Source organism: Botrytis cinerea, chromosome 11, assembly GCF_000143535.2.
Source record: "Botrytis cinerea B05.10 chromosome 11, complete sequence".
NCBI lineage: Eukaryota > Fungi > Ascomycota > Leotiomycetes > Helotiales > Sclerotiniaceae > Botrytis > Botrytis cinerea.
Genome location: NC_037320.1, coordinates 713,460 through 740,969, shown reverse-complemented (window position 1 = coordinate 740,969; position 27,510 = coordinate 713,460). Strand labels below are relative to the sequence as shown.

General features: G+C 43.9%; 5 protein-coding genes across 6 annotated transcripts; 1 reads left to right on the top strand and 4 right to left on the bottom strand.

Annotated features, from left to right (window-relative positions):
- The first annotated feature begins 268 nt into the window (after positions 1-268).
- Bcper1 lies at positions 269-1,663 on the top strand. The gene is made up of 4 exons (XM_024695880.1): positions 269-394; positions 461-512; positions 582-1,341; positions 1,412-1,663. The coding sequence occupies exons 1-4, from the start codon at positions 281-283 to the stop codon at positions 1,464-1,466; spliced, it is 981 nt and encodes a 326-aa protein (XP_024551680.1). The 5' UTR covers positions 269-280; the 3' UTR covers positions 1,467-1,663.
- Positions 1,664-2,384: 721 nt separating this feature from the next.
- Bchox3 lies at positions 2,385-6,107 on the bottom strand. Of its 2 annotated transcripts, XM_024695879.1 has the most exons (3): positions 5,838-6,107; positions 4,906-5,730; positions 2,385-4,852 (listed from the first exon to the last, which is right to left on the bottom strand). In XM_024695879.1, the coding sequence occupies exons 2-3, from the start codon at positions 5,200-5,202 to the stop codon at positions 3,179-3,181; spliced, it is 1,971 nt and encodes a 656-aa protein (XP_024551679.1). In that variant the 5' UTR covers positions 5,203-5,730; positions 5,838-6,107; the 3' UTR covers positions 2,385-3,178. The 2 variants fall into 2 exon arrangements, with proteins under 2 accessions (XP_024551679.1, XP_024551678.1); XM_024695878.1 differs by having other exon boundaries at positions 4,906-6,107.
- An 8,517-nt stretch (positions 6,108-14,624) lies between these two features.
- Positions 14,625-18,296, bottom strand: BCIN_11g02180 (hypothetical protein). The gene is made up of 5 exons (XM_024695877.1): positions 18,145-18,296; positions 17,292-18,085; positions 17,134-17,242; positions 15,289-17,077; positions 14,625-15,169 (listed from the first exon to the last, which is right to left on the bottom strand). The coding sequence occupies exons 1-5, from the start codon at positions 18,268-18,270 to the stop codon at positions 14,955-14,957; spliced, it is 3,033 nt and encodes a 1,010-aa protein (XP_024551677.1). The 5' UTR covers positions 18,271-18,296; the 3' UTR covers positions 14,625-14,954.
- A 968-nt stretch (positions 18,297-19,264) lies between these two features.
- On the bottom strand, positions 19,265-21,589 carry BCIN_11g02170 (hypothetical protein). Its single transcript, XM_024695876.1, has 7 exons — positions 21,277-21,589; positions 20,834-21,219; positions 20,631-20,786; positions 20,497-20,551; positions 20,383-20,440; positions 20,094-20,266; positions 19,265-20,043 (listed from the first exon to the last, which is right to left on the bottom strand). Exons 1-7 carry the CDS (start codon positions 21,539-21,541, stop codon positions 19,382-19,384), a joined length of 1,755 nt encoding a protein of 584 aa, XP_024551676.1. The 5' UTR covers positions 21,542-21,589; the 3' UTR covers positions 19,265-19,381.
- Positions 21,590-23,976: 2,387 nt separating this feature from the next.
- BCIN_11g02160 (hypothetical protein) lies at positions 23,977-27,392 on the bottom strand. Its single transcript, XM_001556655.2, has one exon. It carries the CDS (start codon positions 27,342-27,344, stop codon positions 24,054-24,056), a length of 3,291 nt encoding a protein of 1,096 aa, XP_001556705.1. The 5' UTR covers positions 27,345-27,392; the 3' UTR covers positions 23,977-24,053.
- Between the last annotated feature and the right edge of the window lie 118 nt (positions 27,393-27,510).

Sequence of the window (27,510 nt, the reverse complement as noted above, 5' to 3'; positions counted from 1 at the left end):
GACTTCATCGAAATATATACCACCAAGAGCTTCGGATAGAATCTTGACAATGCAAACGAGGCACTCTACCACTGAGTTACGGCCCCTGACTAATTGATTCCTCGTCACCTTTTCCTAAGTAGATAATAACCACGTGCTGATAAGAGACTGTCAGAGCCTCAGTGTGCTAGATTCCGCACATCCCGTACCGTAGCTTAACCGGCACCTGCATCATTTAATATTATATCGACATGTCAGATTCCAATTTCATCTCAACATTAACCACATTGACGATATCATAATGATTATCAGGCATAGACTGACCATTTTGCTCTGCATCGCGGTGCTTGGGCTCTTGAGTGTCGCAGATGCGAGTACTGGTGATCGATTGCCAGAATTTAAACAATGTGTTGAGGTGTGAATTTCCTTGGAGCTTGTATTGGGTTTGTTTACTTGCTGTCAAATACTAATAAACATTCAGGTCTGTCAACGTGAGAATTGCGACAACCAAGTTGGAGGTGGCACGAAGATTCGTATGTCAAATGTCTCTTACTGCAGTTCTTATTCTTTCTTCTCGTGCATGAAAAACTAACAAGACACAGCACTCCATCATCGACTTCTCTTCTGGACTTGCCCCGCCGAATGCGATTATACCTGCCAACATATAATTACCGACTTGCGCGTTAAATCCTCACAGCCCATTGTTCAATTCCATGGAAAATGGCCATTCTATCGTTTCCTCGGCATGCAAGAGCCTTTCTCTGTCCTCTTTTCGCTCTTCAACTTCATGGCGCATCACAACGGACTTGCAAGAGTAACTACTCAGATTCCCGAGGATTATAGTATGCGAAAATACTATGTCATGCTATCATATGCGGGAATGATGAGTTGGGTGGCCAGCATGGTGTTTCATACGAGGGACTTCGCTTTCACGGAACAAATGGATTATTTCGCGGCAGGAGGAAGTGTTTTGTACGGCATGTACTATACTCCCATTCGAATCTTTCGTATGGATCGTGGCGGAAAACGCACAAAGTCTATACTACGTGCCTGGACTCTTCTATGCATCGTCTGCTATATCGCACATGTTGTTTATTTGAAGTGGTGGGATTGGGATTATACTTATAACATGGCTGCAAATGTCGTGGTTGGGGTAATACAAAATTCTTTATGGAGTTGGTTCTCATTTGAAAAATACCGGAAGAGTAAGAGGGCATGGGCAACATGGCCAGGATTAGTAGTTGCGTGGATTTTCATGGCAATGAGTTTGGAGTTGGTGGATTTCCCACCTTGGTTGGGATGTTTGGACGCACATAGTTTGTGGCATTTGGGGACGGTGGCTCCAACTATGATTTTCTACAGGTATGTTCTTCATGAATTCTTCTCCGCTGCGATATGGTGCGGTCAGAGAATTATGCTAATCTAGGTATAGTTTTTTGATCAAGGATGCTCAAGACGATATAGCTGGACAAAGATTAAAGGCTTAGACTATACATGAGTTAAGGTGGGCAATCTTGGAATGGCTGGGAGGGGTTGAAGAAAGAGGTTTAATGTCAAAATCATTATACTGGAACATATCTGAGATCTTATCCCTACAGACGCGGGATCCAAGATGGCGCTAGAAGAAGAACAATAGACGTCGGTGAGTCGTTACCCGTGTGGCGGTGAGGTTATGGTAGTAACATCGCGAATCTTCAAATCTCCGTTTTGTTCTGCATGAAAGACATCCTGAATCATGTTAGCTTGTTCGCAAAAGGTAGCATAGAATTGGGTTCATTGAGATGCCAAAATGTGAATGTTCAGAGCGGTAATCCAAAAATGATCGCCCAAAGTTGGGTGGAGCAATAGGGGTTCAACGTTGAAGATTGAGTTGAAGATCGAAACTTGATGTCTCAGGCTGAACGGCAAACCGGAATCTTAACGTTCAAGACTTTCTGGAAAATGAAGGGTGAATGTTCAAAACGAAGTGGGCATTGAAAGCCTTGATCTTCGATTTTTTATGGAATGTTGATGCCTCAAAACTTAAAATTGAATGGGACAATGGGACTTGGTGTTTAGATGTCTAATCCCCAACTTTGCGTCGCGTGTCCAACAAGTAGGTGTGCATTCCTGAAATCCATACCGGAGTGAGGATCTTACATACAAATCAGAGATATCTAGAGAATGTCATGTTATCAGTGTTATTGGGGTGAGCCGGCCGGGAGAGACGCAGATAACAAGTGGAAAGCTTTATGTGAAGAGATAAAGCCAACTTCCTTGAACACAGCAGGAAGGATAATACGATGGATACCTTTTCATCTTTTCACTCTCCAAACAATGCATGAGGATCGCAAATAAATCACAACTTCGATAATAGTTGAAGGCTCACGCATACATTCAAATATACAATACAGTCAACAGTATGTTGTAAATGAGTCTTCTATTTCAGTGAAGCACTATACAAACATCACATAGACGAGCAGACAAGACAAACAGACAGACAGACAGAAAGTAAAGACCCCTTTCCCTATCAATCAGTCCATGCCTATCCATCCATCCATATCCAATCCCCCCTTTCCCAGTAGTCGACGCCATTGCTGCCTCCCCAGAAACGCCATCACATCCCCAACACCAAGTAAACGAAGAAAACAATGAATTTTTCTCTGAGAAAAAGAAAATCCTCTGCTGAGACTCATCGAAAAGACTTTGCCAAAATGTAGCCTGCTTTTGGGGGTATATCTTCCTTCCTAATCCTTCCCTCATTTCCCCATCCCATTCCATTCCTCTCCGCCTCTTCGAATCCACATTCCTTCTCCTGCCTCTCCCCCTATATATCATGAACATTAACAAAAACGACACGATACCCATGTCCTCCAGAAATTATTAATTAAGTGAGTGGAATCGTGTCACCAACCAGGTGAGAACGATTGCAAATGGAAAAATTCAAAACAAAAAACAAAAAACTGTGGAGGTACAAAATGAAACGCTTGGATGCCAACACCCGCGGGTAATTGTTGCTAATATACAATGCCAATTATTATTTTAAAATCGAACTGGTCTACGATTTGTGGGATATCAATGCTTCGTCAATAAAGGACGGCTGCCAATGTCAAATAAATCAAAACTCCGAAAACAATCACGCTGCTGAATATTCTAGGAACGCGGTTCTCATTCGTCAAACCCGAGAACCCCACTGCAGAAATGGACTTTTCTTGACTCTTTATTTCTCCGAATAGTCAGCGGGAGTGACATTGGAGAATTGATATTGTTTCTGCTTCGTTGTCATGGTTGGAGAGCTGCCCACCAAGCCAATGTTCGAGAATGGTGTGAGGGCATCATGTGGAAAGGCGTATTCAGCAGACCCGCCATGATTCGACAATGTGTACAAAGGGCTGGCGTTATTGTTGAACTGTGGAGAATCATGACCGTTGCCTAGAAGGAGACCTCCTTGGTTGAAACTACCAAAAGCAGGGGTTACTGGTTGGCTAGCATATGAAGGCTGAGGCATTGATAACTCGGTCGCGAAGTGATCGTGGCTGGGTGTGTAGAGAGGGTCATCTGGGATGTCGTAATTCCAGTGCTGCTCTGTATTGTTGTGCTCAGTGTTATTTGGCCATCCGGATATGTTTGTTTGTTGGAGTCCTAATGAGGCTTGGGGTGTCTCTGGAGGCGTTTGGTCGGTGGTCTGGTTAGGGTCTATCAAAGTGGGAAGACCATCATGGCCGCCAGGCAAATCGAACATGAAATTTAAGTCATCTTCGTGAGACGATGAATTCTCTCTTTTCAGTGTCATATGCCTCTCTCTAGGCGACATAGGAGTTGGTGGTGCCAAGCTACTTGTGAGAGATGAACCGGCTGTCAAGCTAGGTTGGCGAATCAAGTGGTAATGTTGTTCCATGAAGGAACCAGCATTTTCGAATCCGTGTATATTTATAGGTGACCGCTGCGCAGACTCTATTCCAGGCTTCTGAATACGTCCAGTAAGAACGTTTCCTCCAGCTGAGACAATCCTGCGCATTGGTGAAGGTAGAGGACTGGCAACTTGGCGACGGAATCCATCTACATTTGATACAGTCCGTGGTCCCATTGCTGGTCTACTTCTCATTGTATCGGTTCCCAAGGCGGCTGGTTTAACTTGAACCTTCTTCCGCCTGGCGAATAGATCTGTTGGAGGACGTGGAGACTTGAACGATCTCGAGGAGGGTGGGGGAGATGAAAATTGATGTGTTGCTTCGTCAGTGGTGTCATCTACAGATGGAACTTTCGCTGGTCTATATGTAACAACACCCGTGAAAGGTTGAGATGAAGCGGAAGCTGTGGAGAGCGATCTCGCATTGCTTTCGTCAGGGAAAGTGTTAAATGCTGTTGGTGTATGACCAGATTCGCCAGTGCCAAATGGCTCTAGTTGCTCTGGTTCATCGAAGATATTTTGATTGAATGTAGGCTGGAAATTGAATGAATCGTCATAGTTGAAGGCATTGGCAGTTGGGAATTGAGCACGATCAAGATCAGATGTCTCTCCCATACCTAGCATACCTGCCAGCTGAAGAGGATCGTTGTGATGTACATTGAAGTTACCCGAAAACTCTCCATTTGGATTGCCGGCTTGAGCAGCAGCCATGGTACGTTGAAGAGACTCGAGACTCGCGGTGGTGGGGTTTTGATATTGGGGATTATAAGGTGCGGTGGCTGGTGGAGGACCGGATGTAGGAAATGACATCGAAGAAGATTGTTGGGGTACCATTGGATAGTCGATATTGTAATTGCTTTGAGGAAATTCCGGAGATGAAGGCGCGGAGACCGAGTATCCCAATGCTTCCCGCGCTTGACCAGCCTCATATGCTTCGGTTTTCTTCTCTTGCTTGCGTTTGGCTCGACGATTCTGGAACCAGTTCTACTACATATCAGTATCAAGACTTCAGAGCTGACTTCAATTGTTGTTCTTACATTAATTCTTGACAACTCGACACCCATACTATCCGCATAACCACGCTTGGTTTGAGTGGTAGGCTTTGGGTTCTTGTTGAATTCAAACTCCAAGACGTCGACTTCATCCTTCCCTAGACGAGGCTTCGTCTCGTTGGTTTTTTGTCCATTAGCCATATTCATCATGTTGGGTTGATGTTGTGATAAGGTATATCCGTATTGATGGTCGTTGTAAACCCCGCCTGATGTCATTTGAGAAATTAATTGGTCATGATTAGGGTGATGCGAAAAGTGCTGATAGGGTTGAACGTAGTCCATTTTTTAGTTAAGTGTTGGTTCGAAAGTTGAACCCCCACAGCGTAGTTTTGTGGAAAATAGAAGAGGGATCACAGGTTGAATCGAAAGGCAAATGCGGAAATGATGTCGGAATCGAATAGTGTTGACGAGAAACCGAAATTCATGTATGTGCTACCCGTACGATTTGGATGTGTCGTTCAACGATCTCTTGAGTAAGTGTATATGTATATGTATGATGCGGTGGGTGGGATGAGATGAGAAACGACAGTAAGCCACTTCTACAGACAAATGAATGGAATCCGGATTGATTCAAACAGCGGTAAAATTAGTATATATTGGAAGATGGAAATTGTCGAAAATAATTGAAGGAGTATCGCAGCCGCTCGTTTCGATTTCGGTTTCAGTGATGGAATGATGAGGGCGCGTATATATTATAGGTGTGTGGTAGAATGTATCGTAAGTTTACTACTTGTGGGCAGGCGAGGAATTCCGGAATTTCGATATCGTGAATCAAGAAAGTTGATGCAAGGAACGAAAGTGGTCAGTTGTCTGTAATTATGGTTATGGTCAGTCAACTGGAACGAAGGAGAAAGAAAAATGTTGGTCGAAATGAAAACAGATTGGAGGAGTTGGTGTGTGAAGGGGGAAGAACTAACGGGGTGGGTGAATTGTGACTAAGGTGACTTTAGCAGTTGGCTGCAGATCGGATCTGTGGCTGTATTTGACTGGTACCTGGGCGTTCATGCCAAAAATTAATCGAACTTCTCTCTTTTGTTCCTCTGACACAACGGATAGGATAATATTATACAGTTGCGGAAAAGACAATGAATATATATATATATATATCACAATGCAGACAAGCAAGTGGAGTGTAATGGAAGAGTGAGGGGTGGTAAGGGTGGAAGAAGGGCCAGCGCGCGCAATTCAAGGAAGGAAAGAGAGGTGTGGTAGTCGTTGATCTGAAGTAGGTGGTAGTAAAAGTAAGATATGGATTGAAGGGTGGGTATGGATGTGTAGGTAGGTAGGTGCTTTAGGTTGCTAGTGTACTACTATAGCCCAGATGTATGGATTGTAAATAAATTGTGGGTTTCCTGGTGTGGTGTGAGTGGGTATGGGATGTGTTGCTCACCACTGCAAGCTCACTGGGTACTGCTCGTCTTTTTGGGTGGTTGTTCGGTGGTGTATCTGTATGTACATACGGGGGGGGGGGGAGTTTGTCTTGATGAGCGATCTATAATCTTGTTGGTACAGGAAGCTTACAAGCCTACAGGCCTACAAAAAGCCTGTGCTTTTTTTCGTGAGAAAAACAACAGGGGCACAATTGCAATCCCTCGCTGGTTTTGCATCACTTTGTTGACCTTGACCCGGAACTCCTTGACTTGACCTACATGACCACAATCACTGGTGTGGCTTGGCAAGGGTTTACTGCCCGGGACATTCTCTCCCACCTTCTTTTTATCCTCTTGCGATATCTACTCTGCACCAATCCTGGGATGAAGTTCCTTGGGGGCCTGAGATTCAGCGCGTGGTATGGACCCCTTCATCACCTCGGTTAATGATTTGCCTATGTAGGATAAGGGCAATCTCCCTATGGAATATTTGGTTTCTATTTTACTTTACTTTACATTACATGTTGACTTCCTTGGTAATTCTACTGCTTGACCCTCACTTTACCCTGAATCAACTTCATCCATATTGATTCGTTCCTTGGATCTTGGGGGGGATTCCGAATAAATGACCTTTGTGATGATAATGGGCTCACTTTGAAGTTTCGTATTTACTTCACATATCAAACCTTCTACCTCCGTCATTTCTATAGGTATGAGATTGATTGTTTGACAGTGAAAACAAATCTATTCCATACTTATCCACCGTAGTTTTGTCCCTTTCCAAAGTTTCCATAGCTTATCCATGTTGTTCGGATACCCCCAACTGCACCGTGCGTGAAAAATAACATCAGATATGATCCATAGAGAGACCGAGAGCGAAAGAGAGCACTGTATTCGAGGCGAAACAGACACCTTTAATGATATCGGCTGCGCTCTGATACAAAGTGGGTTGATTTTCAAGTAAACGAGTGTACTGTATTCCGGAAAGAATCAGAATTTAAGCTTCGGGTATGGGCTTCTACAAGTAACGTCGATTTCAGACTCGGAAGTGATCGAGTTTATCAATCATAGAATTAATCCTACCGTATGATCCACGTATGAGGGTCTCCGTCCCATTTTCATAATTGTGTGATATCGTCGTCAGCATTTATTACTTGGATATTATCATTTTGAATTGTGACCAGAACTTGTTGTTCCTTTTGTTCTCTGCGATCTCTTCCTTAGTGGCTAAGTCCACTCGCTTCTTCTCCTTCGCACCTGCAGAAAGCCGGGCGGATCACACCAACTCAGGTACGAGCAAGGTTCCTAGCTCTAGAAGCACTTAAGCACCTACCTTACTAGTCTTTTATGATCCTCAACTAGGCCATAGTAAGCAATCATTCGCACAGCAAGCAAAGCTTACCCACCCTCTTTTAGCACCCATGTTCTGGGTAACAGTGCAGCGCAATCAACACACGTTCTAATTTCTCAGGATACAGCTCTTCGCACCTAGAAGAAGCAATTCAGATGACCTTTTTCGCCCAATCTCGACCAAATGGGGGGTTAAAAAAACAGATCATACCTTTTGCCACTTCCAAAATTGTCAGTCAATTTCCTACTCGAGCTTTTAACCTGGTCCAACAGGCTCGAAATAGCTTGACCCAGCATCTCGGAGAGCAGGCCGAGTTCCTAGAGCCGAATTTAAGTACTAAGGAAAATAAGCATGTGTGAAGCCTTGAGAGGTACCCTTGATGATTGGCCGTCATTATCAGATGAGGGTTTCCTAGAAATACTAAAAGCCCAACTCAATTTTATTTCCCCATTTCTTCCCCACGTACAGTTGCGACAATGACTAGAAGATCTATTCTTCTCTCTGGCGAAGAGATGAGATGAGATGGGAATCCGATCTTGATTAATTGGCGAATATGATATCATGCCGTCAAAATATTGTGCTGATCATCATCCGTCAGCTATCGTATTCGTTCATCCAATCTTTCTATCCAAGATCCCCAGAAATTGGTGCCAGCTTACCACTGCCAAAGGTGCTTCCGTAGCTAAAAGACGGTTCCTGAGCTTAACACATAGAAATAAAAGCAGCATGAAACTTTTTGATTTGCACTGCCATCACGGAGCAGTCATAATTACCCTTGAAGATAGCATAAAAAGTTACAAGGTTGCACAACAAGAGCTATTTTCAGTCTCCACTATGCTTGGTTGTGCATATGCAAGCCAACAGACAAAAAAGTCTACCACACTGCTGAAATGTGCAGGCTCGCAGGATAACCTGGAGATTGTGTGCTGTCTGGGCGTAGCATTCTGAGAATCTTCCTCTTTAAATTCTACGCTGTTAACGGATCATAGTTCAAGTTTTGGCTGAAATATGTTTGTTGAAAGGCGATTTGTCAGAACTACTAGTATGTGCAGTAGTTTACCTGTAAGCTTTTTAACAACTGGACATGAAAGCCGTTGTATCAATTCCAATTCGTACGGGGAAGTGCGATACTCAGCGAACCACCACATTGAACCCAACCCCCTCCTTCGCGGGACAGAAGCACGAGCAATCAAAATATTCTTCTATAACCCGAGCCCAAAGAAGATGACAAAAATCACGGCAGACATTTTCCTTTGCATTGCCCTGATAAGACACAACCAATAGGACGTGTTCCCAGAAAACTCTCCCTGAGCACGCAAATCGCGAACTTAATTTGGATACTTCTACCCTTAATAAGATGTGCAATTAAGAAATCTTGCGCTTCCCCTTCGCCGCATTTTCAACGGGAACTATTCTGAACATCCTCGAATGCCACGAGTGTCCAGTGCCAGCGTCAGCGCCAAAGTAGCAGGGTGTCCACAGGAGCTCTAAAAAGGCCCTGTGTCTTCCTTTAAGGGGGCCACAGACTACAGTTGTTCCAGCCTCTATGATTTCCAGGTGATCGTCATGTGGCTTTCTATGTGGGAGAAGCCGAAATTAGGATATACGTCTACACTTACCTCATGATTCTCATGATTAAAAAAACAATGCGAGATGTTATATGTAAAAGAATTAAAATCAGCTATCGTATGAGAAACATATTACATCAGAACAATGGACGCATTTGGGAAATTTTGATTGGAGGTATCGTGTTAACACCACGCACTTTTCCCAGAAATATGTACTTCAGCTGGACCCCAAAAGTCGCGTAGAAAAGCCGGATTTGGAAATGGGGTAGCAAAGTCAGTTGTCATGATCGTAACGTGGAGATATACCTTTGACCTTTGTTACCACACTGATTTACTTAGCGTTGGTTCCGTACGCTGTCTTTCTGTGATGGGCGCTTCTAGTCTCTCTTTCTTAGAATCGCTTTCCCTTTGCCTTTTCTGTGTCGCGACCGACATTTAAACGACAAACTCGGCGTGTTAGTATGCCATCAACCTTCGGACAATTTCAAGCAGGCATAACGCTTTCTCTTCGCATTGCAGTGCAGAGGCGGGTACGGAAGAGTACTTGTCTTTCAAAATAACAGTTGGTTGGTGTCCGAGTCTGACTTGGGACATCAACGTTGCTGCCGCACGTAGGCTTGTTCTTTAATCTCCTTTCTTGTTCATTACTCGCTGGCTCTTTTCATCACGCTTCACACACAATCATTTTTTTCGACTGTCGGACTGGCTCGGAGTTGACCTCGTGCTGGCGCGCGCGATGGGCTTGTTATGCAAGTATGTGCGAAGATGAAAATAATGTACAAGGGTCATCATACGGTCGTGTCCCTGAATAAGGAATAGTGAAATCCCCAAGAGGGGGAAGCGACTTTGCGAGGAGTTGTAACTTGTGACACCCGATACCTTAACGAGTTTAATTGGTGTATGTACGACTGGGGTGCAGAGAAGTAGAACTTCGGTCCGCTATCTAATCCGTAGTTGCCGTGGTCTCTAGGTTTGGTATTCCAAATGTACTACTGCAAAAAAACATTGCATCTGTTTTATCTGAAGTTGAGTGTTGCCGCTGGGCAAGAATGCTTTGAAAGGTTCCTCTTCGAGGGTCGTGTTCTTGAATGTCTCTAATGATGCTTGATCCTTGATTCCCGCATATCCCTCGTCGTAAATCAATCTTGAGGTATTCGATTTATCAGTCAACCCTGCAAGACGTAGATTGTGATGGAGAATCACCGTGGCAGCGGGGATTACGGATTGCGAAAACAAAAGGAACTTCTCGGTATTGTTGCAGATTTCTACGTAGGCGGCCTCTTGAACACGGCTCACAATGGGGCGACGGAGGTGTCCCCAGCTGTCTATGGGTTCGTAGATTCATTCTCTGATTCGAATATGGATGAAAGCTGGGAGGATATATTCTTAGGGTGCCTAATTGGGCCACAAAATGCAAACCCAGGATTGAATCAACAGGTATGTTCGCCGACCAAACCTCGTGGTTCAGGGGTTTCTTGAACTGGGGAAAGGAAGAAAGGATAATTCCGTTCATCCGTAGTCTTTTCTGAGACACATTTTAATCCAAGGGACCAAGGGACCAAAAACAACCAACGCAGAGGAGCATAACTTGTTTCAAAATTATGCTAAACGCTCTAACCCCTACGTATCTTTCGTAGGCTCTAGACCTACTCTTGCAAGCAGGTTACGACACTCTCTTCTGCAATCCCATTAACATCAAAACCGATGGCGACGGCGATGGCAAATCAATATTTCCCCCATGGTCGGTAATGAGATTAAACTACTCTGTAACTTCATCATCATCCTGTTGCGCGTCTGATCATCTGTAATCTCCCCAAAGTTAAGCGTGGAGGCCAAAGCGATGTAATAAGAATGCTGGTGGGGTCCATCTAATGATTAATCCCATGTACTTACGTCCTTCTCCATAAATTGTACGAGATGCAAAACACAAGCCGAGGAAGTCATATCAACTTAATTATGAAGCTGGGAAAGGGCACAGGAAAAGCCTCGAAAGCCTTCACACAAAGGAGTCTGAGCGGCCACGTGGAAGGTCGGGGGCCATTATTGGCAGTGGAAAAATGCAGGGAGAAAGGGGGGAAGGAGTTGGGGGACCTTGTGTTGGGGGACATGCAGGTACAAGAGTCGTTCGTACCCAAGGGAACAGGTGAGTAGGTTATCATACGGTAATGCTACCTGCGCCTTTCCATCTCGCCATTATAAGTGTGTGCGAACATATCGTCTGTACCGATGTGTCTGCAAAGGTATGGTGATATACAACCTATCAGAAGATCCTGATGACTATCATCGCGCGTACCTTTGGTTCATCGCCGAAAATTCGGGAGTTGATATTAGTAGGAGGGAATGGGCAGGATCCGATGGATGGAAAAATTAACGCTCGAGCTGATTGGAAGCCGAGTCGTGAATATCACCACGAGCGGCACGGCTATACCAAGTTTGTCCTTGGTTTCTAGGTGAGTTTTTGTGAGATTGATTACTGTATTCAAACGTGCTTCGTTCATGGCTGTCGTCAAAATGCTCTGATTTGTTTATTGTTGACTGATACGGTCGCTCGGCCTCATTATTTTACCTTCAGTATCTGCAGGTCGCTCATTATGCTCGTACCTGCATTATGTTGTGTTCACCAGACTTTGATCTCCATTCCCCAATTCTGAGAAGAGAAAATGGAACAGCATCTACCGAAAAGACCGGACATACAGACCCATGAAGTCTCCATGGGTCTTTCATGCACATCAATCAATTTTCGCGATGAATTGTGATGATTACTAGAGCACGATCTGGAAGATCATGATTAACACAAGATCAACAGGGCCACTACGGTGAGCGCCCGGGATTGGGATTTACCTTCTAGGTTTTGATGGGCATGCTCGAGGGATGTTACAACTTATCAGCAAGCTATTCACGATGATCTTTACTTCGGACTGCTTACCTGCATGATATCACCGTATTATTGACTATTACGATACTTTCATTGTATGCTGAAGATACCAGCGAAAGGAAGAAGAGGAGCCACAGCCAAGTCATGGAGCTAGCAATCTCATCCTGTCGGCAACTCTGACCTACATTAGCGACGTTGCACAAAGTCCAAGAAATCCAGACATCCTAGTTTTTCTTCTGCTTCCCAAAGAGCGGTCCGTATCTTGTGCATGTTCTTCTTCCTTCTCATCGTTCCCATTCTGATATCATCCTCTTTCTATTCTGCTGCCTACGATACAGCTCACGCTTTTCAAGGTTGCGTTTCCAAATATACATCATCGGTTCGTGGGATAAATAAACAATCCGTTCTTCTCTGCACAAAGTCGATGCAAGCAAGGTATACTAGGTTCAAAAATGACAGGTCAAAAATCCCATTAGATCCAGGTGGATAGAGCCTCAGAAACTTCCAGGTACACGCTTAGTCCACAAGCCACAAGCAGTTGATGATTCACATCTAGGGATTGCTTAAGGCGGCCTTCTTGGCCGATGATCGTGATTCAGACCATATTTCGAAATTAAACAAGAATGCATTTGGGGCTTGAAGATTGCTTACTATCCTTGTTATCCTGAATAATGGAGATGAAAATAGTCTCACATGACGAGCCCAGTGCTTGAACGCTGTGAAAATCCTTCGGGCTGATACATATTCCAATCAGTCACACGTTGTTTGTTCTTTCCCCAGACAGATTATAATTCTTCAGCACTTACCGATAGTTGTGATGGATGATCCCTATCACAATAAAGTGAGATCTTCAGATGATTGTCATCTGCGGGCCCAATATCATAAACATGTAGCGGTATTCATACTCATGTTCCCCGTCTGGAGAAGTATTCTCACTGTCGGGATTCAAGTTGGATTCTGATTCTCAATTTCATAATTGTTAGAGGTCATCAATTTTGGCTAAGAAAAAACGGAGGCACTTCCGTGACTATTCTGATCCCTCCTCCGACTGAACGAATGGATGCGGCAACCTGCATATTCTGTGCACCAGATACCTTCTCCAATTCAGTAATACAGCAGTACGAACCCGCGACCCAGTTCCGTAGCCCTGGAAATCTTCGCACCTGCTTCAATGCTATTGTTGCATAACGGCCTACCCTTTTCATTCCACTTTCCCACTTTTTTTCGCAACTTCATTTCCTTTTGGCATAAGTATATGTTAGACGGACAAGTGCTGTGGAACCACGCTACCTGTTCGCCCTTGATAATTCCTCAAAAATTTTCCTTTCTTTGCATGGCGATACGAGTTCAAGTGGTACACATATATAAATTGATGCCGACGGAATGGTAAATGGATACATAAGGCGTTTTCCAGTGACCATTATTTTGGTGTTGAAGGATCTTCTCTATGGACATCCGGTCGTAATTTTTCTCTTACCGTGGGTGGGTACCGGTGTCTCATTAATGTTTCCGTGTCGCATGTTGTCGAAATATAACGAACGGTGTATCATTATATACGGAGCTTACCGTGGCTTGCTTGGAATTCACAAAAGCCTATCATCCCATCTATTTTCCGGGCCATTGATATAATGTTCGGTCAGCAGCACAAATTCGGTCGGAGATGGGATATCAAGGGCATCTTAGGACCAGTAAATCTCCTTACTATCGAATTCTTCTCGTAGGCACTGATTCATTATCCCGTGCGTGTCATTAAAATGCCAAGTTATGAGCCCCTGGATCATTCGCGTACGCGCGATTTGCGAGTGTAGGGATGGGCAGAAACCTTACGTTTGGAGGGCAAGGGAGAATTGATTTCTCGAGGTCATTTGCGAGGATGAAAAATTTGAAAACGATTCAACGGTCAGATTTAGGAACAGATAGAGATTGGTGGTAGACTGTGTTGTCATTTTGCCAACGGATGATTGTATCAATGCTCAAATGGCATTGCGGGCAATCATGGATCATCATGAATAAAGCACAGATTAAATGTCACCATATAACTCCATCACTACAACCACCTAAGCTTTCTTCCATCTATACTGTTTATCATTATTCACTGAGCATCAATATCCTCATCCACCAAAGCATTAAACATTCTCCTAACAACCAAATTCAAACCTACATGTAGCATACTCAAACTTTAGAGTCTGAATACGAATATACATGAAGCTCAGTTTTAACGTCACAGTAGCAAAAATACTCCAAATTCATGTTGAAATGTACATGCGTATGGCGTGCAAAGCACATTCTACACACCAATGTATCTATCTACTCAATTCTTTTCTGCTTCCCTGCAATATTGTACCATTCACCCTCGTCGCTGCTGACACTCGAATGAATGCACGTTTCCCGGAACGGCGGGACAAGATATAGAAATATCACATTGGTACCTACTGATGTTCCAGTCTTCTATCATCCAGATTGAATCTCAAGTTATTTCACAATCGAAAGAGAGAGTGGTTATGATTTTGGAGTATTGAAGAGATATAATGTGGGTGCGATGTAGGCCGTTAATCTTTAGATTATAGAATTATATTGCCTATTTTCTTTTCTTGTTTCAATATAGGTTTGCATGACTCGGATGAGTTTAGTCCTTGTTGAGTCATGCGTGATTGCAATTGAGTAGATTCTATTGAATAGGAAGAATTAAGTACTCTCACTGTAGCGAGTGATTGATCAAGTGTCATTCAATGTCGTACAATTCATCTATACAATGAACGTCAAATGTCCGCAATTGACTCGATTCATCAACCTTGATATCAGAATTCAAAGTTCCGATTTCCACCATAGTCTCGACACAATCAACCCTCTCAATTCTTCCCATCTCCCCTCTAATACCCCTCCCTCCTACTCCAACCACTCCCCTCGACTAAAGTCGGTTTCCGATATCCACTCCAAATAGTTGCATTAGGAGCCAACTCAAAGCCACCAATATTCGCTCCTTCACTATCCAAAGACCAGAGAGTTAATGCTACCGTGTTTGTGCCCTGGTGATTGAGGATTCCTTCAGGAATCGGGAAGCGAGTTTGCGGGCCCAGGTTATTTACTATAGGTGGGGGTTAGAATGATGACATGAAAGGCGGGGGTGAGGACTGAGACGCGAAAGCGAAAAGTGGGAGAAGATAAATTAGAGGGCAAACAGAGAAGTATCAGAAAAATGCGTACCATATTTCCCAAACTGCCACCCGTTAACAAAAAGCTGAGTTCTATAATTACCAGCCGTTCCTGTTCCATTGAAAACGAATCCAAGCGGTACATCCCATCCTTCTGGAATACTCAAATTAAACCTCGTGGTAAAGAAACCCACTCCAGCGTTGTCGATTCCGTCGCTGACAGGATTCCTTATTTCCCACGCGTCACTTGGCGGATTTGGTAGATGGTATCCTTGTCTCTCTGCGAACATTGCTCCTTCGTTTCGAGGCCCTCGTTTTCTATCTATGAACTGTTCTCCACCCAGGTTTCCAGTCATTTTCCAGATAACGTCGGCTTGAGGGTGCGAAGAGAGAGAGTAATCCAGGAAGCCACGTGGAAACTTTATAGCGTCGGTTCCCGGGGCTTCTTCATCTTGACCCATGTGATCTATTAATACTGTAAAGACATACGGACTTCCAGACTTCAGGGAAGGAAGTGAGAATGTTTGAGCATATGTCTGATTTCCACCACTGCCAACCCAAGACCCTAGAAATGTAGAATTGAGCCAGATGGAATGACCAAACCCGGCGCCACCCGTTGTGTTGGCAAAAAAAGTAGTTTCATTGCCGGTCGAGAGAAAATGACCGCGATAGATAAGGGAACCGGTGTGATAACCGTAGTCGCTGGCATACATCGAGGTGGGGGTTGTGAGATTTAGGGTGTTGTTCGTAGTTATGTGGTCTAATGGTGTCCAGAGAGAATCATCGTAGTGAGGATGAAGTTCGGGGAGGGAATCAATGTAGTGCCATTGTTGGGTTGTGAAATTGGGAAGATCAATGGATGGAGGAGAATATGATATATGAGCTTGGATATTTCCATTCCTTGACTTTTCGGTATGGAGTAGCTTGTCATTGAGAAGAAGTGAAGTTACTTCAGTAGGTGTGGAGATGACTTCAAAGTTAGTCGTTGCATTGATGTCCCCCGTAAGTTTAAGTTGTTTGCCTTCAATACTAGCTGTTCGTAAGAGATAGCCACCATTGACGATAATTGATGGCTTCGATGGAGATGTATGGTTACCGATCGGTGCCGGTGCTTCCAGTTCCAAAGACCAATAATTGTATGCTTCATTTCGCCACAATAGATAAACTCTCAACTTTCCGATTTGGACAATTCGTCTCTCTTGATTCACAGTCCATTGAAGTACCCAGGCCTCACCAATTCTTCGAATATCAACTCCATGTCCTTCTATAACGTTAGGCAAACCAAGAGAAACTGGAAAAGCGGCTTCGTTGTTATCTCTATCCCCACCATAAAGAATCAAAACTCGTTCATTATTGTGATTCTTGGCCCATGAGAAAACCTCGGCTGAAGAATAGATCATGTTGATTCCCCCTATATCATAATCTGTGACGTGTATCTTGGAGTCTCGGCCATTCATTACCAACGATCCACCAAGCTGAGGTATTGTGATGTTGCCATGAGATGTATTAATTGTGAATTTATACGATGTTCTCGCGAGGGACGTGAAATCTGCATGTCGAACCACGTAAAAATTGGTTCTAGTACCATTGGTTCCCTTATTGATAGCGCCAAATAATGGAGTTACAGCAATTTCAGCAGGAACTCCAAAAGTACCATTTTCACCATGTCCAGCCGTAGCTGTCAAGTAAGCAGCGGATGCTTTCAGGAAGTTTGCTTCCAGTTTCATTTCACTGTACTTTTCTCGCCAGACCTGACGATCTTCGGTGATTGATGCTCCATAATCATAAGATGTGTATCCCCCATGGTACCCAAGATTTCCCCAGTTGGTACCGCCGTATATCTTAAAAAATTTGGTTAATCAAAGTAGAGGGCTCAATAGAAAGCTATGGATCTTACCATATAGACATTGAATATTGCAACCCGAAAGCTGTAAGTGTTCTTGAATTGAACCTTAATCGCATCATTATTGGTGAGAATTGCACATCTATCTTCTCCTACACCACCCCTAAACCATAAATTAGCAGTCAATATGTTGAATATTTTGCAGAACCTACCATCCATCTCCGCCTCCACCCTGGAATTCACCGATTGTAAACGGTGTCGATGGACTATAATTTGCATGACTAACCTCCCAAGTCTTCGGAAATCTATAAGTTGGCCAAATGTATGGATCACCACAATCATAACGCATAGGATAAGCATCAATTCCATAAAGATCTACCTCTCCGAGCCCACTTCCCGGTGCAAAGTTCCCAATATTCAAATTATCATTCACAACAAATGGAACCACAACACCAGCATCCAGGAGCTGTTGTTCCACAAACGCCATATAATCTTTATTCATTTGACTTGGAAAGTTAGTAACACCCGGCCATGACGCGTATTCATTCTCAGGTTGAACCATAATCACAGGGCCGCCGTTTGTGATTTGTGCTTTAGCTATAATTTTGCCAATCGTAGAAGCATAGTTTTGAGTGGAATCAAGGTAATCCTGATCAGTGGATCTGATGACTCCTTTGATCCTCAGCACCCAGCCCGGAATTCCCCCAGCTGCTGTTTCTGCATTGATGTATGGACCAGGACGAGCAATCAAGTAAATTCCGGCTTGCGTGGCAGCATCGAAAAACTCATCAAGGCTGAAAACTCCATCTGTGATTACTTGCCCAGGGTTGCCTTCATTTAATCCCCAGTATGTATAGAAAGATACGCCAGTGAAACCCATAGCTTTGATTTTTTGAAAGATGTCGAGCCATAGTCCTGGAGATGGAATACGGAATGGATGGACCTCACCGGAATAGATCATGATACGTTCACCACGAACGATAATTGAATGTTCATCCCAAGACACCTATGAGCAATTAACAGATTAAAATCTCTGCTTTGAAAATTCCGGTGCAAATTACTGACCAAATCTTGTAAAACTTCTCTTTTGTGCACCTTGATACGTGCATTTTGAATACTCCCAACTTTTAAAGCAAATAAACCCTGTATCCACCACGCAGAAATGAGCAATAAATTGAAGTATATCAACATAATGAAATATTGGTGATCTGTACATCTAACTACCACACAACAAACATACATGCAAGCAGTGAAACGTTCCCACCAAGTAGCACCATTGTATCCTTATACTTATCTTATTGAGTTCGCATTACTTGTCCGTTGAAGACGTAATTCCGCTTAATTACCCAATTCATGATGGATGTATTCTTCCAACTTTGGAGAAAGAGTGTAGAGTGGGACGAATGTATAGCCTGAATGCATACTCCGCACCGGCAATGGTATTCACGTATGATCTGCAGAATTTATGAAGCATAACGGTTAACACATTCTTGCGCTCCAGTAATAAAGACAAGAATACATTCCGCGAACTCTAGTAGTTCGCATATGGTGGTAGTTGTAGATATTTTCGAAATGTGGTATTGCAAAATCTATGATATGAGGTTCCGGAGGGAGCTTACAGCCAACCATTGTTTTCCCGAATATATGCCGGAAAGGACAAGCATAAATTAACATGCGCCAATGGGATTATTTCGTATGAGATTTTAAGCTGGCTCCACTACAACTCCACCGCGAAGAAAACATTGACACAAAGGATTGAGTAAGATGGGCGAAAAATACAAAAAAGCTATGATTTAGTTTACGTGGCGCTGCTGTAACAAAACGCATAGTTTGGTGTTGTGGTTTAGTGGTATAATTCTTGCTTAGGGATATATCAATCTCCATTGATTGATTCTCCATGTAAGAGGTCCCCGGTTCAATCCCGGGCAACGCCCAGTCTAAAATTTCGTTTTGCCCTTTCTTTTGTCATTTTTGTTTTTTCATAGAGGGGAGATACGACAAACAGGAGGTAGAGCAGTGGGTACGGAAAGAAAGGTAACTCGGGAACTGACAACTAGCATAAGACTAACAGTAGCATGTTCTAAATGGACGCGTTCCAAACTTAGTCAAGTTAATTCAAGAAGTCGCATTTGTCTATTTTTATTCAGTTTTGACACATGTCAAGGATTTTTTTGCTTTTTTGACATGGCAGCAGTAATTTTAAAGGCAAGACAGACCTCCCGTTAAGTGACATGAACCCCTATAACCCCCTAAAACATCGGCAAAAGCAAAATAACCCGCCATCATTTCCTGAATTAACTCATCAAAGCCCAAGGGTATCAAACACACCTGGGTAGATCTTGAAATCTCCTACCCACTTATAATTTGAGAAAGTGCCCAAAGCATCAGGGGCAGCAACCTCGATTGACTCCGTTGTCACAACCGCACCAGCAAGGGTACTAATATCAATCTCAATGCCGCCCTGTTGGGCCTTCCACTGTAGATTAGCAGTTAAATAGTTAATAATAGTATCCTCATTTAAATCTTGCAGAACGCCTTCAATATGTTTTTTAAGAAGAGCATCGGTAAGATGCACATTGCTTGAAGCAATAACATCATTGGGCACCATGCTTTGTGTACCAAGCGTAGCATGCATGCCAACGTATGCGGGATCTTTCGCCCACTCCTCGGGTTTGGCAGAGCTCTTGCCGAGGAATACTGCGACACTGTATGTACCATTGAGAGCTGTCCATGGCAAATCGATCTTCACAAGGTAGTCGCGTGGAAGTGAGTTTGTGGTGGCTGCTTGTCGTTTCTTGAAGCTGGTTGGGGGACTGCTATACAGCGTAGCAATGTTTTGTTGGAGAGTGGCGTTGTCGGGATGATTGACTATCTCAGGATAGGAGTAGCCAAGATTTTCGACGTTGCGCACATCGGCGGAGGAGAAGAAGTTACCACTCGTATCTCGATGAAATGGAGTCAAAGCTTTGTTGTATTAGCATGCGAATACTGTGAAATTATACTAGGGGACTTACGAGAATCTTGATCTTGGATAGAACCCATCTGAATGGTGAATGTGCTTGCTCTCTGCTGTGTTGGTTCGACATATGTATCGGGATATACAGCTTGCCAAAGGGCGATTAATCTGTCAATATTGGCATGGTGAAACCAGAAGATTGGATCGAATGCGGCGACTGGAACAATAGACCTGTGATACATTTCTGTTAGTATTACCCCTGAAAATCATTTTTCCCAAAGTGCCATATGGAGAGAGGAAAGATCATAAGATGGCGAAGAGATGAGGTGTTCTGGGGAGAAACTAACATGTGACCATTAAAGGTAAAGCCTCCGGTCAACGTGTGAACTGTATCGTGAATCGATTCTATCAACTAATTAGTAACCAATCCCATATAAAATTTCACCATACATTGAACTTACCAATGTTGCCTAGGCCTGAGCCACCGGATCCCTTGTTGCTGAATCGGTTATATGGCTACAGTGAATTATCAGCATTGATCAACTGGATGCAAACAGATTCATGGCTTCACAATGTGAATTTCGGGCGAACTTACTTGCCAATTTGCGAAAAGAGTCATGATTTGTGTTCTGAAATTCGGCAAGTTGGCTTCAAATTGCTCTTCCGCGAGGTTGTTTTGACTTATGGCGTTGGCATTTTTTGATGTTGGCCAACGAAGCGTGTTTTCCCATATGTTGAATGGAGCAGAATTCTGTCTGAGTCAATAAAGTACCATTGTATGAGCTGGACTTTACTTACTCGAAAGTCGCTTGGATTCAAGGGGTGAAAGTGATAGGAATACAATGGATTGGGAACTGTTGCCGTACTACCATTGGGATATGTGATAAAAGCGTTTGGATTGCTCAAGACATTGGGGAGAATAGGTCCATTGTTGGCAGGGTTGGCAGCCCAATCCCAATATGGCATTCTGAGAGTCAAAGATGCCTGACGATAAGCTTCTGAGTTGCTGCCGTTAAACTGTCGCGCAATTTTGACACCCCAGGTATGTACTTGTTGCTCGTGCAATGCAAGGTAGGGTCTATGCCAAGGACCAAAAAGATTGGATCCATGAGTACAATACCCACTGGTTCCAGCTCCTACAGCTTGAACGCCGTCCCAAGGTTTTAAGGGGTAACCGTGAATACCTGACATTTATTAGTCTGGAGGATGATTCATCACTAGAGTAGTTTATAATGACTTACCTGCAATTTGGTAGAACGACGACAACTCATTCTGATCGCTACCTTGATATGCTATCATAGCCAACAAAAATAAGTTCCATTGAGTAGAATCTGCGGCGAGCGTTCGAATCTCAAGACGGGGCTGTAGACCTCCATCTTGAACACCTGTGATAGCAAGTGTATCTGCTCGAGATTCTAAAAACTCGGGTATCGATAGTGGGGAGGCTACGACAGAGCTGAGCAATAATGACAAGGCCCCGAGCCTTCTGATGAGACTTGGTGCCATATTGAAACTTTGAAGAATGTGTATATTGTGCTACTAAAGATTGTAGTCCCCAACAATATGCTTAAGTCTAAAGAAGTGGCCTGGTAATTGAAACAAATGCAGAGAGGAGTTGATTTGGAAGATAATCATGGGCTCAAGATACCTTTATATATTATTAATGGATGGATCAATAAGCGAACTATTGTTGAAGCAAAAAACACCAAATAATTGTCAATCATCTCCTGTTGTATACAAAAGATCCTCGCAGCGCCTTTTCTGTGCCTCCATAAACGCTTCTCGCCATAGACTCAGCCTCGTATAGAGGTAAGACCTATATGTAATAGCCTCGACAAAAGACGAGGATCAACTAATGCCATCAAGGAGAACAGGCTTGAACGTAATATCAACGCAATGAACGCATGGAATGGCGGCTCCTTGGCCTAGAACCACTTTCATGCACTAACTCTGATATTTGAGGTATTTTTGGGCAAGCTCTATATGAATCATGTTTTCAAGTGCAGTTTTACAGCACACGAGAAACTATTCTTGTAATGATTGTCTTCCACAAACCTGGCAACCATGTGGCTTCAGCGCCCTAGCTTATACGTTCACAAAACCGAGGTTGCAGTAAACGTTCAAATATATTGATTGGCGTATGGTAGACCAGTGAACTAACTAATAGTATCTTGGCACAGCTGATGTCAGGAACGCTGTCAAAATGTGGTAGACGAGCCGTCTCCTCATTGGTATCTTCGCAGGTTCATCCCATTTCTAGCATCTTCTGAGCTGAATATGTATAGGCATTCGAACATATGCATACTCGACCTGCAACTTGAAGGATTCACCATGATCAAGAACAAGGAATTCCGGAACATATCCGAAATGGAACGTTTCCCAATGCAATGAAATGGCTCATCAAGTAAGAGTGCCGAGGTTTAGGGAAAACAAAACCATCCCGTATAAACGTTTTTTTGACAAATTGGATGTCATGCATGCATCCATCCTCTTGGTTCCTGTAGAAAAAGAAATTCAATCGGGTAAGACTACGCCCCCATACTACCGGAACACAGACCGAGAAGTCTGGGCATCAAGTATGTGAATCCTACATCAACTTTCGTATCAACGGGATACGATTTTTCTCTTCTCCAGATGACCATTTTTCATGTCATACCGCCCCAAAATGTTGAGGCAAACGATCGTAACACAGCGAAAAGCAGGAAATAGTTGTCATGAATTATCTTTCCTATGCTCATTCTCAGATATTGTAAGACTAATCGAATGTCACATCCGAAACTCGTTCCTTGGCGTTGATCGGAGAAATTTTGAAATACTCCGATGTTGCTGAACACCCAACCTCCACTTCCTTCATCCAATATTGACACCTCGAATGAACGATCAATTATCTAAACTCCCAAGTCTCTAAACTTCCTCTTCCTCTTCATCAAACACACCTGGTACAAGATTTGATTTACATACAGTTCGTCGATCAAATGAAGACTTACAGAGTATCCTGCCGTGTTTCTTCTGGCTGAGGATAAAGGGGTTTGTGATTTTTGACATATCCAGATCGAATTAGTACTGGATCTGATACTCATTAGTTGCTGTCATCGTATGGACCTTGAAGATCTTTTATGGCATTTCAAATCTTGTGGTTGAATCGCTAACTTTGGTGAAGAAGTCTGAAATCGTTCGGCATTAGAGTGACGGATCAAGAAACGGTTGATGTGATATCCAGAACAAGACAGAAACATCCAGGGAAGATGATTTGGGAGTCGATTGAACCACACCTATTAAACTAGGATCCTACTAGCAATCCGTCAGACGTATGTTCTCTTCTGCGTAGCATACCTTACGGATACGATACGCATCTAATCAATAGATCATAGAAACATCATGTCGTGCACCTATCTAGGATTCAGGTATGCATGAAGCATCAAGCAAGCATGTCTCGATGTTGTGCACCACCACCAACGACACAACACACCACCTATGCATAATGACCCCGTTCGCAGTGTATGCAAAGCAATCATGCTAAGCTGTGGGTACTTGGTTTGAGGCTGTTGTAGTTATGGCCACATTGACTGTCTTGAATAAGAGACTGTTTTTTTTATTTTACCTTTTATCAAACATCGTCTTCAAGTAGCAAGATAATGAGTATCGATCTTGCAATAGGTCTTCATTCACTCAAAGCGAATGCAAGTCAGCAGCGAAATCTACGTCTTGAAATATATTGTCGTTAAATCACTCACAAGGTCAAGCAAGGGATATAACGATCTTTAGTTGAAGTTGTTAAGGCTGGTGATCTTTGAAAAAAAAAACAATGCAATAATTGTTGATTCATAATGCGAGTGATTATGATCTTCTCAGCGATCAACGTTGAAATGACAAGATGATAAGTACGTCTCCGTCATGATTGAAGAATACGCATTAACAGTTCAGAAAATAATCCATACATTTGTAAAACATTATACACAAAGTACTGCTTAAAGCTCTTGCAAAATACAGTATCTAGAACGAAAACTCCTTTCTGGAATTAAACCAGAATAATTTTTTCTGGTTTGAAGCCACCGGGTGGTTTTGGGGTATAAATTTTGGGGTTCCCACGAGCATTTCCCCTCTGGTTAGATTCGAATCTCATTCCGCCATGCCTAGTTTTCCCGTAACGCGGCTCATTCCAATGTGTGTGGCCCCAAATCCAAACGTCTCTCCAGTCCAAGAGAGGCATTGTAGTTGTAATTGAACTATGATCATAGCCATGCCCCTTGCAGCCATCAATAACATCAGTGCCATGGCTTTGTCCGCTATTGAAGTCACGAAGCTTCTCTGAAGTCTGCTCAGGAGGCGAAGTTCCGCTCTTAGAAGGTGGCATGTGCGTTATAATAAGTATACGTGTTTCAACTTCCTTTGGATCGTCTCTAATTCTTTTCGTTTCATTCCTGATCCATTCACAAGATGCGTGATGCCTCGCAGTTCTTTGCAGATTGTTTTGATCACTAGGCTCATGACCTCCAGCTCCCCGCCTTTCAGTCCACAACGTACAGCCCAGTATTACAACCTTGCCTCCATTCTCCTGAATGACAAAGCCGTCGTTCTCCATGAACACCAGTTTTCCCAATGTATCTGGATGTTTTGTAAAGCCTCTAAGCATTTTCAATGTCCCGTTCACTGTAGTCCTATTGGATGGCCAGAAATCTCTATTTCCTGCTACGAGAAAAATTCGTTTGAGTTCTGGTTTGGCACACATTCTAGCTAGAAATCCCCGATATTTAGTCTCACTTGCTGGATCAGTATTACCTATGTCACCGGCGAGGATCAAATACGGAGCACGTGGCTTAAAGTCAAAATTGTCATAGTTCGTCTGCTCGAGATGTAAATCTGAAACGTAGTGAAACGGAATATTTTGCTTGACTGTGGGGGGAAGAACGATGAGGTCATTTGGTGGACCGAAAGCTTTCTGTACCTCGGCAGCAGCATTGGTATTACTTAAGGGACTGATAAGACCATGTAATAATTCTCCTAATTTATTTCCCGTCGCTCCGACTAGCCCCAAACCTGGGGTAGTTGGGGTCGCTGGAATAGATGCGATTGGATTAGTTGTCGTAGAAGGTCTAGGGGCGGCAATGAAGGGATTGATGGCGGCCGGTGCAGTTGTAGTTTTGACATCTGGTTGACTCGATGAACTCGGGATCAATCCTGTTGTCGGATTTTTAAGATCTGGTTGACTCGATGAACCCGGGATCAATCCTGTTGTCGGATTTTTAACACCCGCTTGACCTAATGAACCTGTGATCAACCCTGTTTTCAAACTTGTGATATAATCAGCAACTGCTTGTCGATCTTGAATTGGATTTCTTCCTATCGCAGTGTTTCCAGGTATATTTGCAGCTGCTGTTGTAGGCGCTGGACCAAATGAGCCATGGAGTGCCGCTGCTATACTTGCATTATCTGTAGCTAGAGTAGTTTTGGCTCCTATGCCCGAAGTCGATGCTGTAGTGCTGGGTAGAGGTGCTACCGGGACTGAGGTAGTTACAACCGGTGGGATAGACAAACTTGTATTAGATGCAGACGGTTGTAATCCTTGCCAGAGCTTCTCGTCGTTTTTCATTGATTCGCGGGCCCTTTCCATTATAGCCTCTCGTCCTTTCTCGGTAGTCCTTTCTATTTTGACTCTATCGAATTCCTCTTGGGGGGGCCTTACATAAGGTAAAATTGGCTCGCCGTGATGTGCCCTCCTGAGGTTTTCTAGGAACCAGTGAGGACACCCAGTATCTCCAGACCGATAGTCTTTAAAATCCGGATTCCTCATGAATTGATTGGAAAACTTCTCAAAGATAATAGGAAGATTTAGTACATGTAATGTGGCCACCACCTCATAAGCATTGATATCAACATCGAGTTGCCTTTGACGGGCAATTGCCATTGCCCATTCAGTGTTCCCCATTGTATTTAGTAACGAAAAGTCGATACTAGCGGGCCTATAGGCCGGAAATATTTTGCTTGGGTCTGGTTTTGTCGATGCTGAGGAAGTTACACCTGAAGTCAGAGGCGACGTGAATCCTGTGCCTGTGACTGGACCTGGTGCTGCAGGTGTAGTTCCTCTTCCCCATCCTGGCGCTGCAGGTGTTGTTCCTCTTCCCCGTCCTGATGGCGGAAGCATCTCTCCTCTTCCTGTGCCTGTGACTGGACCTGGTGCTGCAGGTGTAGTTCCTCTTCCCCATCCTGGCGCTGCAGGTGTTGTTCCTCTTCCCCGTCCTGATGGCGGAAGCATCTCTCCTCTTCCTATGCCTGTGACTGGTCCTGGTACTGCAGGTGTAGTTCCTCTTCCCCATCCTGGTGGTGCAGGTGTAGTTCCTCTTCCCCGCCCTGATGGCGGAAGCATCTCTCCTCTTCCTGTGCCTGTAACTGGACCTGGTGCTGCAGGTGTAGTTCCTCTTCCCCATCCTGGTGGTGCAGGTGTAGTTCCTCTTCCCCATCCTGGCGCTGCAGGTGATGTACCTCTTCCTATGCTTGTTCCCCGTCCTGGCGCTGCAGGTATTGTACCTCTTCCTGTGCCTGTACCAGGCCCGGATGGCGCAGATGTAGGTTTTATTCCTCTTCCTGTACCTGCTCCTGGTGCTGCAGGCTTTGTTCCCCCTCTTGTGCCTGTGACTGGTCTTGGCGCTGCACTTGTTGTTCCTCTTCCTGTGCCTATGCCTGTGCCTGCTCCTGGCGCTGCGGGCGTTACCCCTCTTCCTGTACCTCGTCCTGAAGAACCTGTTGGACCTCTTGGAGGTCTGAATGCTCTCCCCATTCTTCCTCTTCCAGTATCTGGTCCTGGGGGTCCTGGAGGTCCCGATGGACCTCCTGGCGGACCTCCTGACGGGCCTCCTAGTGGCGGGTGCTGAGGCGGCTTCTGATTGTCTGACCACAACGCAAGAGGTGTTGGTCTCAATCTAGAAAGAGGCTCCAATTGCCTCCTCGCAATCTCCTCATCACCAGTAAAAGCTTTTCCCTTTCCCTTGTATTTTTGTGCTGTTTCACGATTACGATTATAATCTAGCACGAATCCCTCATTGGCTTGATTGGTTTCATATCTCTTAACTCTTTTGGGTCTACCTTGATTGACTATCTCTTGTCCTTCTTCTGGCAAATCATCTATCCTAACAGCGGCGGTAGGATCCCAAGGGCGCGTTTTGCGCTTGTCAGGATTGACTCTTTTGGGAAACATGGTGATGATATTGATGATATTGATGATGAGGATGAGGATAAATAGTAATATTGCACTAGTTCCGATGACAACAGCGAGAGTTCGGATTCCTCGTAGAACGTCGAGTTCAATTGGCATCTATATGATATTGATGGGTAGAATCGACATGCTTTGGCGATGGATTTCAGACAAGGGATAACATTTTATTATTCGGAGCTCTTTATGAATTATTTTCTTTTTGGTTTTAACGAGTATTGCCGGAACAGGTATAGAGATTCTTTATTGAATGCAATTCGAAAGAATC